This window comes from Rhinolophus sinicus, chromosome 16, assembly GCF_057876585.1.
Source record: "Rhinolophus sinicus isolate RSI-liver-muscle chromosome 16, RSI-T2T, whole genome shotgun sequence".
Taxonomy (NCBI): domain Eukaryota; kingdom Metazoa; phylum Chordata; class Mammalia; order Chiroptera; family Rhinolophidae; genus Rhinolophus; species Rhinolophus sinicus.
In genome coordinates this window covers 81,966,618-81,984,982 of record NC_142516.1, presented here as the reverse complement: position 1 = coordinate 81,984,982, position 18,365 = coordinate 81,966,618, and the positions used below count along the sequence as shown (strand labels likewise).

At 49.1% G+C, this 18,365-nt stretch overlaps 1 protein-coding gene across 2 annotated transcripts in view; it reads left to right on the top strand.

Annotated features, from left to right (window-relative positions):
- The window catches only part of ROR2 (ROR family WNT receptor 2), a 231,806-nt gene that overhangs the window by 137,774 nt on the left and 75,667 nt on the right, over window positions 1–18,365 (top strand). Inside the window, exon 2 of one of the 2 annotated variants that reach the window (XM_074330190.2) lies at window positions 3,590–3,701. The exons of the other annotated variant lie outside the window; for it this stretch is intronic. Within the exon in view, the coding sequence (XP_074186291.2) occupies window positions 3,590–3,701 (112 nt within the window). The remainder of the gene's footprint in view (window positions 1–3,589; window positions 3,702–18,365) is intronic. 2 annotated transcript variants of the gene reach the window in all.

Genomic DNA, 18,365 nt, shown 5'->3' with positions numbered 1-18,365 from the left:
CCTAGGCATGAACGACTGATGAAACACAGACTACAAAGGCCTGTGATTACGGTGATGGGAGGACACATGAGAATGAGCCACAGCGTTGGCCCCCGGTCACGAGCCTCATGCTTTAGTGCTCTGGAGCCCAGGAAGGTGGGCTCTGCAGGTCAGCTCAGCCTGGGAGAGGATGGAGGGTTCTCTTGGTGAAAGGGTAGACTGCAGGTTCCCTCTTTTTATTTTTTGGCCAAGGTGGGAACTATCTGAAGACCTATAAAATTAAGTAGTTTTCTTTACAAGGAGAAGCGTGAGGCAGAGGTGCTGGGGTGTGAGGGATTACTGGTCACCGGTCATGCATACCCAGCTCCCACCCAAGGCCTGTCGGAGAGGGTCCCAGTGTGGGAGATGGCCACACACGTGTGTGTGCAAAGGACTACACACAGGTGCGGGCCTGACCATCAGAGGTGCTAATCCTGCCTTATGTTTGGGAATAACATTTGTGTCGATTTTCTGACACTGCAAATTGAATTCGTGGGTTAGCTTCTGAGGCCTCCCCTGATCTCCCCTTTCCTTAAAATGCTCAGCCCTAAGTGGGGCTGAGCATGCATTTGCTTTACAATTATGTACGTGGGAAAATGTGCAGATCAGGTGATCTCAACTACTGTTCGCTGAGTCTGCTCCATTTCTTGCACATCCCCATTTCCAGGAGACACTAACTGCTGGTTACACACACACACACACACACACACACACACACACACAAGGAGTGGAAGGGATTGTGTAGATTTTAGTAGAAAGGAAGACTCGAGAGAGTGGAACCCCAGGGCAGGCCAAACCAGAATGCACAGTGAGAAGGGAGCGGCGCCGTGAAGTGTGTGGGGAATTCCCCTGGCACCAAGGCCCTGTCTTTAAATTGCCTGGAATTTGCTTTAATCAGATACGGTAAACACACAGATGTGGGAATGGCTGTCACGAAGACAGAAGTTTTTATCCTCATGGATCCCTAGAAACAGGAGGCAGGGCCAGCAGGGCCCCACGGGGAAGCACCAGTGTCGGGCAACAGGCCAGGAAACATGGGCAGGAGTCTTTCTCGTGGTTTCCATGGGGAGGAATGGGCACGGCAGGGTGAGCAGGTTGGTGGTGGGGCTGCCTTAGTCCTATACGCAGCCCTGGGTGATGAGGGCAGGAGGATGAGGGTGTGACAGCCTTGGTTGGTTTGCATATTGGCTTGCTCCTCCCCAGGTGGGGAACAGTATCTCCAGGGTCAGCAAGGCCCCACATGTCAGGGAGGCTTCAGCTGGAGAAGGGCTGAAGGGAAGACCTGGGGGAAGAGGCCAGCTTTCCTCAGTGGGCTGAACAGAACCCCCGTCATACCCAGAAAACGGATGTCCACCCTTCGTCCATGTGTGTGTGGGCCCAGGCGCCACTGGAAGGGCACCCCAGGCCCAGCATTCCTGCCATGCCCCGGGGGGTGGGGAGGGGTGAAGCTGGTGGCCTGGTTGGGGAGCTGAAAGCACCAGAGTGAGGGCCGAGGTGCATGTCTGTAGGAGCTTGTGCCTACCCTGAATCCCACACCAGATCCCCTGTCGCCGGCGTCCCAGTCCTTCCACCCACCTCTCCCTGGCCCCAGGCAAAAGGGAACAGGCCTTCTGCTTCTGTGCTTGTCACCGTGTGGTTGACCTTCACCAGCTCCTCAGTCCTGGACGTGACACTGAACATCTTCCTTCTGCTGGGAAAAACGCTGTGACACTGCAGCAGAGTCAGCACTGCTGGTCCCCACTTCCCCCAGGAAGCTCTAAGAGAGCGTTTTGTGTGTCTGTCCTAGAAATGCTCATTCATCTTCGAGAACATAGCCCCTTCACTTGTAGTTTGTTCACTAGTGAATTGTCAAGTCTCAAGGACCTTTGTGCTGCAATATAGCTGTGCTTGTAGCAACGAACACCATGGGAAGATGCAGGCTCCAGGAAGCAGCTGGTGCGCCCACACACTGGACTCCTGCACTGCTGCCTGGACGCATGGGTAGAGAGAGCTGTGTCAGTGTCTGCACTAGCGCCGGAGAGAAGGGTGAAGGGTGCCTCCTGGGCTGCAGTGCTTGCCAGATCACCTAGGTGGAATGACAGTGGTCACGGAGAGGCAAGGTGTGTGAGCGCGCAGGGAGATACATATGTGTGTATGTATTGTCACAAAAATTGATTTTATTTGGATCATTTGGATTTATTTATTGAATCTAGTTGGATCACAGATATGTATTACCATACTGGGCATCAGAGTTCACTTACATATTTATAAGTATGTGATATTGATATGAAGAAAAAACAACCTAAATCGTTGTGAGAAAGAACAATGAGGAGAATTTCAAACCGCAGATTTCCGGCTGACGCTGTAATTGTGTGAGCCTAACTTAACCTGAGCGAGGCCGAGACGTTCAGGTAGGTACCGGGCTGCAGTGGCCCTTCCATATGTACCTGTGCCTCCCCTTAACTTTTTCATTAACACAGTTCTGGAAAAATAAGTCATCTGGGCCTGTTGTATTCTTAATCTTCTCCTCTTGAACATGAGGTGTCACGGTGTCCCATTTCCATGCACTGGAGTCTGGGCCGTTTGGAGGTGGGCCTATGGTGTCAGCTTGGGGAGACCCAAGCACCTCTGCCATTTGCTTCCTGTGGGTCATGCGTTCCCGCCACCCAGGCTGCTTAGAAGCAAGTGCTCCGTCCTCTCAGGAAATGGGCCCCGTTACTCACATCCCGCTGTGCACATGGTTCCCATGTTGTTACTGAGACCCTTGACTTCCTCCACCTAGTAATTGTGCCTTTTCAGGGACAAGCGGACCTCAGCAATTTCTTTCATGGCAGGGCCTTGGCATTCATTCACTGTTCCCTGTCCCTGTCCCAAGGAGCTGAAGGGCTCGGTGTGGAGTTGGGGCTGTTCATATGCTTCTAGCAGGGACTGCGGGCTCATCCTGAGGCTACTTCTTGTGGACATTTTGAAAGAGCAGTGGAGGAGTGAGCAGCTTTGGGCAGCAGAGGGCTGCAGGGGACCTCAGGGCCAGCCCAGCACCACCCTCTCCCTGCCCCCACCTTGCTTCCAGCCCATGTGGGCCTCTCTGCACCACTGCCCTACTCAGCCACCTGCCTCTCCTGGCGTCCTTACCTTCAGCCCTCCTGGTTCCCCACATGCCTGCTGCCCCCCACGCTGTGGTGGTAATCCCCTGTGTCCCATCCAACGTCTCCCCAGATTCTCACCCTCAGCCCTCCCCCTGCAGGGGACCAGCCGCCTTCCTGGCTGGTTTGGTGGTGTCTGGGTGCCTTGGGTGGGCTTCGGGAGGGCAGGGCTTGTTGCTGGCCACACCCGGTGCTGGCAGGTATGTGGAGGGCCAGCTCTGACGTCTGCAGCCGGGCAAAGAGGACCCCCGGTTGGATGGGCATTCCTCCTCTCCTCTAAGTATCCAGTTTACATCCAGAGTACCGACTGAAAGCGGACTATACATTGTTCTGGGAATAGCAGCCAGGTGAACATGACAGCAGCACTGAGCAGGGCTGCGAGGCCCTGCAATGACCCTGTCCACACTGCCACCCTGTCAGCACGAAGCCACTGCTCTTCTTTTTAAAAGATGCTGCATCCATTTGCTGTAACAAAGCTCCACGGACTGGGCAGCTTCAAGAACAGACTCTTATCCTCTCAAAGTCCTGGGGGCTGGAAGTCCAAGATCACAGTGTCAGCAGGTTGGTTTCCCTTGAGGCCTCTCTCCTTGGCTGGCAGATGGCTGTCTTCTCCCTGTGTCCTCATATGGTTTCCCTGGAGTAGGACCTCCCTGGTGCCCTCATTTTACCTCAGTTCCCTTTTAGAAATCCTGTCTCCAAGTACAGTCACATCCTGAGGTTCTGCGGGTTAGGACTTCAGCACATGGATTTGGGGGACGCAGTTTGGCCCATAGCATTGCCAACTTGAGAAAGCAGGGAAGTGAAACTCATTCTATCCACCTGGCAGACTGAACACCCGTCAACAGTGGGAAGCCGTGCTGGGTTTTTTTGCTCCCCCCTCTGTTATCCCATCACTCACACTTCTGAGAGGGCTCTGGCTGAGGGTTCTGCAAAGCGGCCAGGGCATGTGGTCTTAGGCAGCTCTGCCCAGCCCCCCCATGCAACTTGAACCTACCAGTTTCCTCCTCTAGGCCCCTCATCCTCACAGAAGTGGGGTCATCCCCAAGGCCTGCCCTCACAAGGACTGAGTTCCCAGTGTGTGACCCACATGGCAAACAGTACTGGTCAGGCCACAGCTGGCCTTCCCGGATATCCCTTGCCTTTCTGTGCTCTCCGTCACCTTTCAAGCCAGAGCTGCAAGCAGAGATACCGTGGTCGCTGCTTCCAGGCTGTGTCTGTGACAGAGGCCACGGGGGTTGTGGTGGCAGCCCAGTGGACCTTGTGGCAGCCTTCATTCCTGGACACAGGTTTCTGACTGGGGTACCTGGGCTGCCCGCCTGTGTTCACATCCTGTTTGAGGTGGAATTTACCCAAGTCTTGGCCATCCATGGGCTGCAGGATGTCACGTGTGGTAGCTTCCACCTCCTGTGTGGCCCACACTGCAGCTCTGGGCTGGGTCACCGCAGCTAACAGTGAGAGCACAGGGCCTGGACCAGGCATGTGTCCGCTGGCAGCCAGCGGAGCACAGACGCGGGAGGAGGTCCCTGGAGGAGGCCCCGGTCGGGCTGCCGTGTTTGGCCCCTTCATCTCTGTGACCCTGTGCATCACAGAGAGTAATACCTGTGAAAACATCTGCTGTAGCATAATGCAAGGACACACCTGTCAGTCCAGCAGGTCTTCAGGTCTTGACAGAAAGCATTTGTGGCTGCTGCTTGTGTCTGATAGAGACCCTTGTACATGAGTGCTTCAGAACGAGCTTGGTTTTCATCGTGAAATAGGAGAGCTGTGAAAGCTTTTCAGAGGCAGGACCTGGTGCCAAAACACTCTTGAACTTCAGGAAATCGTTGTGCCTGTTCCAGATTCTGTCGCCAGGCAGTCTGAGGCAAGGTGGAAATGTCTCTGCCCAGAGGGTAGGCGGCGCCCTTGCATGGCCATGGGGGGTTGGGGGGTCATCCCTGCTGTCTCTTGCACTCTGGCGGCACCCAGCTGTCTTCGTGGCTGGGCATTGCTAGGCGTTGCCAGCACAGCCTGGCTGGTCTTTTACCTCTTGGTGCATATTGTCAGTTTTACTTAATGGCCACACATTGTGTGTGTGAGACAGGCACTTATTATCAGTTATAGCTGCCCTTACTTTAGACAGTGTTACTGGGTCAGGAATGCTGTCCAGCCAATTCCTAGTGGTGTCATTCCCATTCCGGTAAAGGTTAAAGGTTAGCATCAGCCATGAGAACACTGGGGCCGGGCCTGTGGGCACCGTGCTTTCCGCCACACATGATGCTGGGGTGCTCACTGCCACGGCCAGCCCTGGCTGCCCACCAGTCCCCAGAAACCTACCAGGAGGTGTTGCCACGTGTCAGCAAGTTGCTGAAAATGAATCATGCTGGTGAGTGCTGGCTGGCTGCTTGCTGGGGTTTGGGTTTGGCCCAGGATCTGCCACCCCCTAGCACAGAGGCAAACAGCCATGAGGCAGGCCTGGCTCCTCCTGTTCATAGGGCTCCCCCTCCCTCCCTCCTCCGCCAGCCCTGTCCCTTCCTCTCCTCTTCCTTGCCCTACCCGCCTCCTCTCTCCTCCTTCTCCCTTCCTTCTCCCCACGCTACAGCAGTGGGGCCCTCTGGCTGCCTTTGGAATTACCTGGGTGGCTTAGAAGGTCTGGGTGCAGCCTAGCATGGGATTCTAAATCCCCTGAGACTATCTGGAGTGCCCCCAGGACTGAGAACCAGCTCTTCCCAGTCTTGGGGACTTGTGACTATGAGGGGACTGCTCTGTGGTGGTGGTGGGGCGGGGTTTAAGGCTGTTCCGTGTGTGGTACTGATGAACAAGTTTAGGTCAAAATGTGCACCAGCCCCATGCCTGCGCAGGCGGCCTTCCTGGCTGTTCCTTGAGCTCCACTTTTTCCTTGTGACATGGTGCAGGGCAGACACCTGGCACCTTCACATGACTGACTCACCAGTTAGGCATTTAGATGTCCTGCAAAGCTGTTCAAACACAAAACCACTTTTCGTGTCTTCAGGGAAAAAAAAACCATAAGCTGTCTGATTTGTCAGCACATCTACAAACTGAAACCGGTGATGTTTCATTCTGGTTAGTGATGGGTGGGGCCCTGGCTGGGCTTGTGCAAGGGGCTGTCCTGCGCTGGTGGCCTGAAGGAGCGCCATCTGCGTGCGATGTGTTCCACGTCCTGTGTGGGGACAGCTGGGACGGAACTCTGCCTGGACCGCCCACCGTGCAGCAACACTGCCGAGCTGCTGTGGCTGCATCCCGTTTCCTCACTGTGGGAGCAGTTTCAGTTCATTGCTGTTGCACTGCCCCCTAAATATTCTCGATATTGTACATCCCAGTTCTTACGCCATGTTCTGTTTTCATGTTCTCCCGTATCATGTAGGAAACAGGTATTTGCATTTTGAGGTTTTTTTAATCTGCTGCCATGTCGGGCCAAGAGCTAGGTACAGAGCATGATGTGCTGAATAAGTGTGGGAGGGATTCGGTGGTCTGAACTCATGTGTCAGGCCTGAGCGGAAATTTCTAGTTTTTAAAAGAGAATTACTTTAAAAATACTATTGTGGCTTTATGTGTATATATTACCCTTTACACTTTCTCTGTTGGCGGTTTTGTTATGGTCTAAACAATAGAAGTTGAAGGAGTCTTCTGTGCAGATAAACCACGCCTGGGATCTGAGGCCTGATCTCAGAGGAGCCATTTCGATCAGGAAGACCTGGTGAAAACTCAGCATGACTTTGGGTGGATTTGGTTAAATTGCTTATTTCCTCTTTGCCTCAGTTGACTCATCTGAAGCGTGGGTATAATAATGACTACTTCATAGGATCATCGAAAGGAATAAAGAAGATACACTGTAAACTTCTTAGCACATTCGCTGTCACAGGAGAGACATTCAGCAAGTGAGAAGCTTGGAGGTTGCCAGTGGAGGGAGAGGTCTCCTTGAGTCTGATGCACAGAGAGCTGTCAGTTGAAAAAGTAGGTTGAATCGGAAAGCCTTAAAAAGTTCAGAACTTCACATGTTTTATTTTAACTGACAACACGCATTAGTTTATGACATTTTAAGTGAAGGGGTTTTGAGGACTTCGTCTTTCTCACATCAGCCACACCCAGGGGGCATTTTCAGTGATCTGCGGGGTTTGAGTTTAGACACTTGCACCCTGCAGAATCCTAACAGATTTTCACTCCCCGCCCCAGCATTTTCCCGTTGGCATGTGCATAAGCAGCTAAACATTTGTAAGCAACCCACTTTAATTTTCTTCCAAAATCAAATGTTCAGCTTAGGTTTCCTAGCCATAACTTGGTTCTCATTAGCACTTCTATGTGGCAGATTTTGCAATAACTAAATAGGGTAGTGCAGTAACTACAGCTGGAATATCCAGTTCTGGTACAACTGACCCTTGGTAGGATAGGGCTCAGTGGCTGCAGCAGTGGCAGGAAGAAACCGGGACACCTTACAGGGGAGGACAACAGGTGTCCATGAATCTGTCCTCTGGCAAATCAGCCCAGCATGTTTGTGAATGACCTGTTATATTCTTCTAATTTATAGGGAGCTCATTGACCTCCCCCAACAGATCAAAATGGAATTTGCCCTTTTCCTTCTCCAAACCACCATTGGGTCTTTTCCCTGTTTTTGTTAGTAAACCACCGCTAGGTCCTTTCTCTACCTTTCCACACCCCAGCAGTCACATGGCAGCTGTTTCTACCATTGAAATGTTTGTCATGTGTAATTTTACTTTTTAACATCAGATTGAAGCCAAGCTACATGCAGAATTCCACCAGATTCTCCCCTACCTCAGGATCACATTGCAGGTGCTATGTGCTCCTCTGCTGGGCTCGTGTGTCTGCTTTCCCATTAGTTATGCCCCACAGGAATGCTAGCTCAGGATAATACGGATTACCTTCAAGGTCGTGACACGGATGGTGGGATGCGATTCGGATGAAAGTTTGAATGGACTTCCATCATCCTATCCCCATCCTGTCTCTTCATTCCACCCGAGGTGTCTGGGGTGCTTCGTGTCCAGGTGTTGTGAAAGAGGGGTGTGTGTGTGTGTGTTTGTGTGTGTGTATACACGCACACAGGCATGCCCCCATGAGTGTTTCTTTCCCTGAGGACACACCCAGAGCATGTGAGCATTTCTTCCTCTCCCGCTCCCTTTGCTTGTAAGTGTCTGCATTTGGGATTTTCAGTTCTCATTCAGGCTGAGGGACAGAGGGAGGGGAGGTAAATTAGATGGGAGATGGAGGCGGGTGGGAGAAGGCGAGTCCTCGGCAGCTCTACCAAGAGGCTGCCTTTGGGTCCTCACCTGTGTACCTGGGCTCCTGATGGGGGCTAATGCTGGACGAGGGTCTCTCGGGGTTGCTGTCACCTCCCCCGCCCCCAAACTCTATGCCTGGGAAGTGGGTAGATGGAAACCAAGTGGCCCTGTGACTCTTATCGTCTGAGTGTGGGTGTCAGGGGCCCGTGTTCGCTGCAGTGCGCCTGTGTATGCACTGCGTGTGACAGTGTGTGCAAGGGATACTGAGGCACAGAGAGGGATTCTGAGGGGAATCAAGAAGAGTCCTGTAGCTTTGGAAGACCAGAAGTCATTTAATATGGTTGTGGTGCTTTGGGTAAGTTGGCGCTCTCTGTGAGAAAGAGAAATAAGGGCACATGCCTTGTGCCTGCAGAGCACCTCCGTTTAAGCTTTTAAATCATACAGAAAAGAAAAAGGAACTTTCCTGCGGGAATAGTACTAATAGAGAAAGCTGGATAATACAAATGAAGCTTTCCAGTAATCCGGTTCATTAAAATAGAGGAAAACTAAAAAGTTGGCTGCTAAAGAAATTTACAGCCACTTTCATTTTTACTTCTAGGTCCCCAGAGCTCAGGACTGTGGCCCACTCGGAATCCATGGCTGTTGTTTCATCCCTAAAGATTTGCTCCTGTTTGTGGCTCCCAGGGCCGGGGGTGGCCTGGGAGCTTGGGTGGTGTCCCCCGGAACCAGCGCTGGACAGGAGCTGACCAAGCGCAAAACTGAAGGCAGACCCGGCTTAGGTTCACGGGGAATCAGGCCCCTGCTAGATGCCAGAGTCGGACGTGTAGAAGGGGGCAGCCCTTCCTTCTCCATGCCCCGGCTGGAGAGAGCCTCGGCCTTCTGTCCCCATTACCTTCTGGTCACCTGGAGCCTGCAGGCCAGGCCTCCAGGGTGCGAGTCTTGGGCTGGGAGACCCCTGGCAGGCAGTTCTAAAGAGGCCGCCATGCACAGGGCTTCCCCCAAGGGCAGCTGGGTAGCTTTGCAGCTGTGGGGCAGGCACGAGCTCTGCTAAAACACTCCTGGGTAATAGTGATGTGCGAATTGGCGTGGTTTCAAATCAGGAGAGAGAGCCAGCAAAGAGACAAGGGAGCACTGCTAGGGGGTGCTCGCCGCGGGCCCAGCACCCCAGGCACATGGCACCTGGCCTCCAGCAGCTGTTGGGGTGGCTGCTGTTAGCATTGTCCCCTTTCCCAGGTGAGCAGACTGCCACAGGGGCTCTCCTGGTGTCAGCTGTGTTGGGAAATGAGTGTTTCTGGGGGTGGTAGCCTCCGTGGGGGCCACAGTACATTCAAGTTTCACATGTTCTCACCACAAGAAGAGATGATCCCCAAAAGCGTGTGCCATGGACTTGGACGTGCACACCTGACTCACTGGGATTCGGAGTCAGCCACGAACCGCCTGCAGAGTCGTAGGGGTTCTCGAAACGACCGACGCCTGCAAAGTGCAGACCATGCAGCGGTATGTGCAGCGCCCCACACAGGCCTGAGTGGTGCACGTCGCGTTCTCCCCTGGCGGCTGAGGGCCCGCCGGACCAGCACACGGTTCTGCGGGAGACCCAAGCGCCTCTGCCTGGCGTCCTCTACCTGGGTGTCCGGACTGCAGCCTGTTGTGGCCTGTCTGTTCTCAGCTAGCTTGTAGGGATTTGTTTATTAACTGGGGTTTGAAAAAACACCATCAACTTAGCATCTTAATCATTTCTAAGTGTCCACTTCAGTAGTGTTAAGTACATTCGCACTGCTGTACAAATCAGCTCCAGAACTCTTGCATTTTGCAGAATGGGAACTGTGTCCCTATTCACCAGTAACTCCCATCCCCCTCCCTCAGCCCCTGGCACCACTATGCTACGTTGTGTGTCTATGTGTTCTGTTTCTGCATACTTCATGTGACTCATATAATATTTGTCCTTTTGTGACTGACTTACTCACGCAGCATAATGTCCTCACATTCATCTATGTTGTAACATGTGCTAGAATCTCCTTTTTAAGACAATATATTCCAATCTGTGTGTTTACCACGTTTTGTATGTCCATTTATCCACTGATGGACGCTTCAGTTGCTCCCACCTTTTCGCCCTTGTGAGTAGCGCTGCCAGAAATATGGGTGTACAGATACCTCTTTAAGACTCTGCTTTCAATTTCTGTGGGTATACCCAGAAGTGAAATTGCCAGAGCATATTGTAGTTCTATTTTTAATTTTTCAAGGAGCCTCCATGCTGTCTTCCTAGCAGTTATACCGTTTACCTTCCCACCCGCAGTGCACAGAGGTTCCAGTTTTTCCACATCCTCACCAACACGTCTGTTAATGGATGTGAAGTGGTGTCTTGTTGTGGTTTTGTTTTGCATTCCTGCAGTGATAGTGATCTTTTCCTGTGCTTGTGGGCCTTTTCTATATCGTCTTTGGAGAAATGTCTGTTTCTGTCCTTTGCCCATTTTAGGGCAGTCCCTTCAGTTGTTCGTGAGGCAGCATCCCTGCGGTGGGGAAAACCAGGAAAACCTCACATTCTTTCCACTGTTGCTCTCCTGGCACACGTCTCCCGCTCGGGCTGGATTCAGTCCATTTCTCGTGGGCAGAGGGGAGGTGTTACTGGCACTATTTAATGGATGTTCTGTGAGCCCCACTTCCCACAGCCCCTCTCCCTTCTCTTCCGTCTTTGCCAGGCGAGCCCTGTAGTTGCCGTTGCCTGTGTTTAAATGGCCTTTGAAGAAGCCCAGTGCACAGAAAAAGTACAGCTCTTACATCCTTGGGTCCCTGGGAATAGTTTCCTCTGCCCACAGTTGCGACTCAGCAGTCGTCTCAAAGCCAGATGTCTGTAGGGCTCAGGTGGGTACTATGGGTGCCAAGTGCATGCTCTACCTAAAGCCTTCCACCTTCAGAGAAGGTTTATTTGTGATGGGCTTTGTGGAGCAGAGGCCCTGGTGATGGCTGCCTGTGTTAACCCTACTCATTCAAACCTGAAAGTGTGCCCTGGGGCGTGGCCCATCTGCCTGGAGGCCAGACAGCAGCATCTCGTTGCGTGGGACCTGTTAGGAATGCACAATCCCAGGCCTCGCTGCACCCCGCCCCCGCCCCCGCCCCCGTCAGAATTTGCACCCAACAAGCTCTTTGGGTGGCTTGTGTGCTCGTTAAAGTGTGAGAGGGCTGGTCCAAAGGGATTGCCTCAGCGTCGGTACTGCCCACTCCTGGCTGCTACACAGACAGTGGAATCTTATCTTCACACAAAAACCTGTCCACACTTGTTCTTGGGAGCGTTATTTGAAATTGCCAAAAACTGGAGATAGCAGATTGCTTTCAGTGAATAAGTGGATTAACAAACTGGTCCATCCGTACCATGGAATACTGTTTTGCAAAACAGAGGAATGAAGTGTATCTACAGGCACCAAGTTAGATGGCTTTCAAAGGCATTGCATTGAGTGAAAGGAGCCAGTGTCAAAGAGTTACGTAGGGGAGAAATAAAATGTTCTCTGCTCTCTCGGGTTCTGTGGCTGGGGTCTGGGAATTAAACTGACAAGAGACAGCTGAACAAGAGAAAAGGCATACAAATTTTATTGATGTTGATATTTTTATATGCACAGCATCTTCACAGAAAAAAAGTGAAAACCCAAAGAAGTGGTTGGACTTGGGCCTCATATACCATGTACACAATGGGAGATAAATTGTGGAGAAGTGACTGTACAAAGGAAAGGGGTTTGAGCCTCTAGGGGCAGGGAAGTGTGAGAAAGTGGCGGGAAAGGCTACCCTGGAGCTTCCTTGCTGTGTCCTGTAACGTGCTCCGCTCATCTCCCCCCGGCCAGCTCCTGTGTCCCACGTGTCCTGAAGGAGCTCACCCTGAGTTGCAGCACTGACACAGACCCCGTGACTGCTGAGCCTTGAGTTGTGGGGTGTGCCTGTGACCAGGAGACTTGTCATAGATGTCAGTGTCGAGTTATCTAAAGTCTCCCATGCTTTAAATTCTTTACACAGGCTGGTAATGGTGGGAGGAGAAGTGAGGTGGGTGGCTATGACCCGGCTTCCTGTCAGCGTCATCCACACGGCTTGAATGTGGGGGTCAGGAGCCACCGGGCTGGGTGCCTTCATCTGACGCCCTCACTTACATTGTATGCCAAGCTTTACCCTCCAGGATGGGGCTTTCCAAGCCTTTCCTGCCCTTGACTTTGGCGTGGTGTTAGACTTGGCATCTGCTTTGGTGGGTATTCTAAACACAGCTGTGGATGCTAGGAGCCCCTTGCTGTCTGCAAGCCAGTGCGTGTGGGAGAACTGCTGTTTGCACAACAGTGAGTCTCGTTGGAAACATGGCTGTGAACTTCACTGTGGCGTAGGAAATAAATGTGAAACGAGCTGGGGAAGAGTTTGCACTTGGAGTGGAGGTTTGGTGTGCCCATGCGCGAAGCCCCTGGCCCCTTCACCTCTCCCTGTGTCTCCTTCCCCATCTAGCCTGTCTCTGTCTCAATGGCCTTCCATTCCGTGTTTGCATGTTCATTCCGATGAGAAACCCCAGCAAGGTGAGACCACGAGCTCCTCCCTGCTCTTGTTTAAGAGCACGTGCTTCCTCAAGTAGTTCAAATGCCTGGGCAACCTGTGTCTCTCTCCAGCCAAGGACAAGGTATCAGGCGGGGGCTGCACAGCACCCTGCTGTCTGCAGTGACGTCTTCTCTGAGAAGCCAGATCATTATGAAGGAACAAGTGCCGACACAGTCTGTGTCACAGAGAGGGCAAGCAAAGCCCCAAGCCTTGGTCCTGCCCCTCCCCACCCTCTCTCTGCCATGGCCTCTGCTTTGTGGTCTGGGTCCCGCCCACCTGGTGCTGGTGCTGTGTGGCTGTGGGCCATCCGCAGAGGAAGGTGCTCGCAGTGCTGCTCGGCCCTCGCTCCCAACTTAGCTGGAAGAAGAGGAAGATATAGAAAAAGCGGGACAGGTGGAGAAAAAGAATAAACATTTAGCGACTTCCATGAAGGAACATAAAGCACAATCGGGGAAATTTTGTGTGAATCTCATTGAATCATCACAGCGAACCAGGGAATCTCTGCATTTAAGGAGGCGCAGATGCCGAGGCACCCTTTCTCTTGCCCCGGGTACAAAGCTGATGGGCAGCAGAGGCAGGGGCACATGGGCGTCAGTCTGAAAGTGTGGATCAGGCTGTGCAGTGCACCTCTCGGGATGCTGTGTCTGTGTGTGACATTGGGAGAAGGAAGGATGAGTAGATGGCTGGACAAGATGTATCTAAATTTCATTTCAACTCTCAAGCTTGCTGACTCTAAATTAAGAACATGCAGGAACACAGAACGTAGAATTGGGTCAAGCAGTTTCTCAGTCTCGCACTGTAGACGTTTGGGGCCTGATAATTCTTTGTGGTAGGCACTGTCCTGTGCATTGAAGACATTGAGCAGCATCCCTCACCTCCATCCACTAGAAGACAAAGGTGCCCCCAACCCAGTCTGTCAAAAATGGCCCCAGGCATTGCCAGATGTCTCCTGTGGAACAAAATCCTCCCTACCCAGTGATAGCCACCAGAGTAAAGGAAAGTTACCCTCTGGGAAGGTAGAAAGGGGATTGGAACAGGAAACAAAAGAGGGGTCCATTATGACTTTCTCTAACCCCCACACATACAGATGCCCAAAATGAAAAGGAAAATTACACAATTAAAGTGATAAAGGGGGAGAAGAGAGGAAGGAGTGTGTGTGTGTGTGTGTGTGTGTGTGTGAGAGAGAGAGAGAGAGAGAGAGAGAGAGAGAGAGAGAGAGAGAGAGAGAGAGAGAAAGAGAGAGAAATTGATGGTTCTTGGTGGTTCTGCTGGAAAATTATTCACAAGCAGGTCTCCAGAGTGTCTGGTCCATGTTAAGTTGCCTGCAGATGAGCAAAGATGGGATTCTGCCTGGCTGGAGGGCCTCTCGCCCTCCTACTTCCCTCATCTGAAGGCACTTCCAGCTTCACAGCTATGGTATAGTCAGAAGCAGCATTTCCACTGAGTACTGTGTTTGGAAAGAGGGTCTGAGGAAAGTAGAACAGTGATAGGAAGCATCATCTCATGCTGCCATTCTCATGACAGAGGAGAGCCCGGAGATGTCAGCCCCATCCATGTGCCAGGGATGTCAGTCTCCACTGTTTTTCCCATCAGGTCACATTTTCCTCTGAATCCAACTGCTTACATTGCCTGAAGCCTAAAGCCAGGAGGCCAAAGCGTCAGTCAGAGCGTGTGTGCATGTTTCTTGGGTGTCTCTGTGTCTGTGTACATTTTGTGTGCTTTTGTGATAATGACAGAGGTACCCAGGCACCATTTGGTTGTTAGGGCAAAATCCTTTAAAATACCAAGCTGAGCGCACTCCGACAGCCTCAGGAACCAGAAAAGGCAAGTCAGCCCCACGGGAATTACTCATGACAGGACTCCATGATTGATTAGTTTAGGGCTTCTGGCCGTGAAATAAAACAGTCTGAAAGAAAAGTCTCAAAACCCATGATTTATGAGTTTAAGAGTCTCAATTAGGTAAAACAACATATTGAAAATGTCCTATTTTATAGGGGCACGAGAAATACGTAGTGTCCGCTGATCTGATTGATAATTTAATTCTCCCAGTAAATTCTTTGTTTAAAAGAAGCTAGAAAAGACAAAGACATTAATTTATAGAAAACAGTGATAGTTGGCAATTAACATGCCTTTTTATAACCACATATTGCTTTAATATGTTCAATATTAATGCTACAATACTGTAACTAGAAAACACAAATATTTGTGTTGATGTTTGATGTTGTAAAAGTCTTGCTCTTTATATGAAGAAATCAGCCATCGTCTTATAGCACCCAGTGTGCAAAGATGGTGGATGGAAGATATTCAGGAAATACAGTATAAAGACTCTATCTGGAGAACAAACTGATGGTTGCCAAAAGAGATGAGGTGGGGGATGGGTGGGAGAGGGGAAAGGAATGATTAAGAAGTACAAACTTCCAGTTGTAAAATTAGTCATGAGGATGTAATGTATATCACAGGGAATATAGCCTATATCATAATAACTATATACAGTGACAGATGATTACTAGACTTACTGTGGTGATCACTTCGTAAGGTATATAAATGTTGAATCACTATGTTGTACACCTGAAACTAATGCAATATCATATGTCAACTATAATTTAAAATATATTTTTAAAGACTATCTTTAGGAAGAATTAATATAATTAAAATGTCCATACTGCCTAAGGCAATATACAGATTCAATGTAATGCCTATTGTCAATCAAACTACCAAGGACATTTTTCACAGAAATAGGACATATAATCCTAAAATTTGTATAGAACCATAAAAGACCCTGGATAGCCTCGACAATCTTGAGAAATAAGAACAAAGTGGGAGGTATAACAATACCTGACATCAAATTATACTACAACGCTACAGTAATCAAAACAGCATGGTACTGGCATAAAAACAGACACATAGATCAATGGAACAGAATAGAGAGCCCAGAAATAAATCCATGCCTATATGCTCATTTAATCTATGACAATGGAAGCAAGAATGTACGGTGGGGTAAAGACAATCTATTCAATAAATGGTGCTGGGAAACCTGGACAGATACATGCAAAAAGATGAAGCTGGACCACCTCCTTACATCATATATAAGAATAAATTTAAAATGGATTAAAGACTTAAATGTAAGACCTGAAACCATAAAACTCCTAGAAGAAAATATAGGAAGAAAGTTTACAGACATTACCCGGAGTAAGATTTTTACTATATATCCCCTTGGACAAGGTAAGTAAGAGAAAAAATAAACATGTGGGATTACATCAAAATAAAAAGCTTTTTCACAGCAAAGGAAACCATCAATAAAACAAAAAGGGATCCTACTGAATGGGAGAAGATATTTGCCAATGATATATCCGATGAAGTGTTAATATCCCAAATTTATAAAAAAACAACAACTCACTCAACTCCAGAAAAACAAACAACCCAATTAAAAAATGGTCAGAGGACATGAAGAGACATTTTTCTAAAGAGGACATACAAATAGCAAACAGACATATGAAAAAATGCTCAACCTCACTAATCATTAGAGGAATGCAAATAAAAACCACAATGAGATATCACCCCAGTCAAATGGCTATCATCAATAAATCAACAAACAACAAGTGCTTGCGAGGATGTGGAGAAAAGGGAACCCTTGTGCACTGTTGGTGGGATTGCAGATTGGTGCAGCCACTATGGAAAACAGTATGGAGGTATATCAAAAATTTGAAAATGGAACTACCTTATGACCCAGCAATTCCACTCCTAGGTATCTATCCAGAGAAATCCAAAACTCTTAATTCGAAAAAATTTATGCACTCCTATGTTTATTGCAGCACTATACACAATAGCCAAGACATGGAAACAACCAAAATGCCCATCGGTAGACGACTGGATTCAGAAACTGTGGTACGTTTATACAGTGGAGTATTACACAGTCATAAAGAAGAAAGAAATCTTACCATTTGCAACAACATGGATGGACCTAGAGAACATTACGCTGGGTGAAATAAGTCAGACAAAGAAAGACAAACACCATATGATCTCACATATGTGGAATCTAAAGAAAAGAATGAATGAATGAACTAATTACAAACAATCTCAGAGATATAGAGGATAAACTGAGGGTTGCTAGATGGGAGGAGGGGTGGGGATAAGGGGGCAGGTGAGGGGATTAGAAAGCACAATCAGTAACCACAAGATTGCCACGCGGTTACGAAAATCAATTTGGGGAATATAATCAATAATGTTGTAAAGTTTTGTAGGGTATCCGATGGACACTTGTCTCATTAGGGAGACCACCTCAGGGATGGATAATGTAGATGCCTGATCACCGCACTGTACAACTGAAGCTGAAGCTGAACGATAATGAATGTCAACTACAAGTTTATTTATATATATATATATATATATATATATATATATATATATATACACATATATATATACATATATATATATACATATATATATATATATATATATATATATATATATATATATATATACATACATATAAAGTTACAAGAAACGGAGTACAGCATTAGGAATAGAGAGTGGAAATGTAATGGCTGTATGCGATGTCGGAGGGGTCGTAGATGGGGGGAGACGAGTTATCACTGTGTGAGGGGTATAAATGATATCCCTATTACATTGTTTCGTACACCTGAAAAAAAAATACTATCAAGTTGTTTGAAATGCATGGGGACGCATGCATGGAAATCTAAATACCGTACAACTTTTGTGCAGTAGATAGTTTAAGTTATATAATTCATTGACTCAGCATTCTTTAAAAACTAGAGAATCTGATTAACCATAGAATTTTCAAGGTGAATTACTTTTTTAACTTTAAAAATATTTGACTAGCTTTTTTGTTTGTTTGTTTGTTTTAATGAAAAGGAAATGGCTAAATTGCTAAAACAAGTCACACACAGACCCACCCTGTCTCCCTCCCTACGTCCCCATCCCGATCTGTTTCCTTCCGCGTAGCTTCCAGCAACTATATCTCAGCCTGCGTATTCCCCGGGGTGGCGTGCCAGGGCACGCAGTGCAGTCCACTCTCCTTGCTTTGCTCACTCATGAGTCTGTCTGGTCATATTTCTGTATCTAGTGCACAGATTTACTTTCTGCTGCTGGCCCCTTGAATGTAGTGGTTTCTTTGTTGGTGATTGGAGGGTGACAGTAGATGCACACAGGGTCCTTTGAGGGTTAGAGGTAATCCGTGAGAAGGGCGTTAGCCAGTTCCCACCACAGGTTAGATGCTCAACACTCATGGCAGCTGCTGTCATTATGTGTATGTACTATAGTTATATATTTCTTGCCTGTTACATTTACCCATTCTGGGTCTGCACCTTACTTCAGTAACCAGCATTGGCTTGATCGGTATTTGGATATTCTCCTGTCCTCTGCTCCAACAACCAGGGCTGGAACAAGCCTCATAGTTACACCTGCACACCTCCAG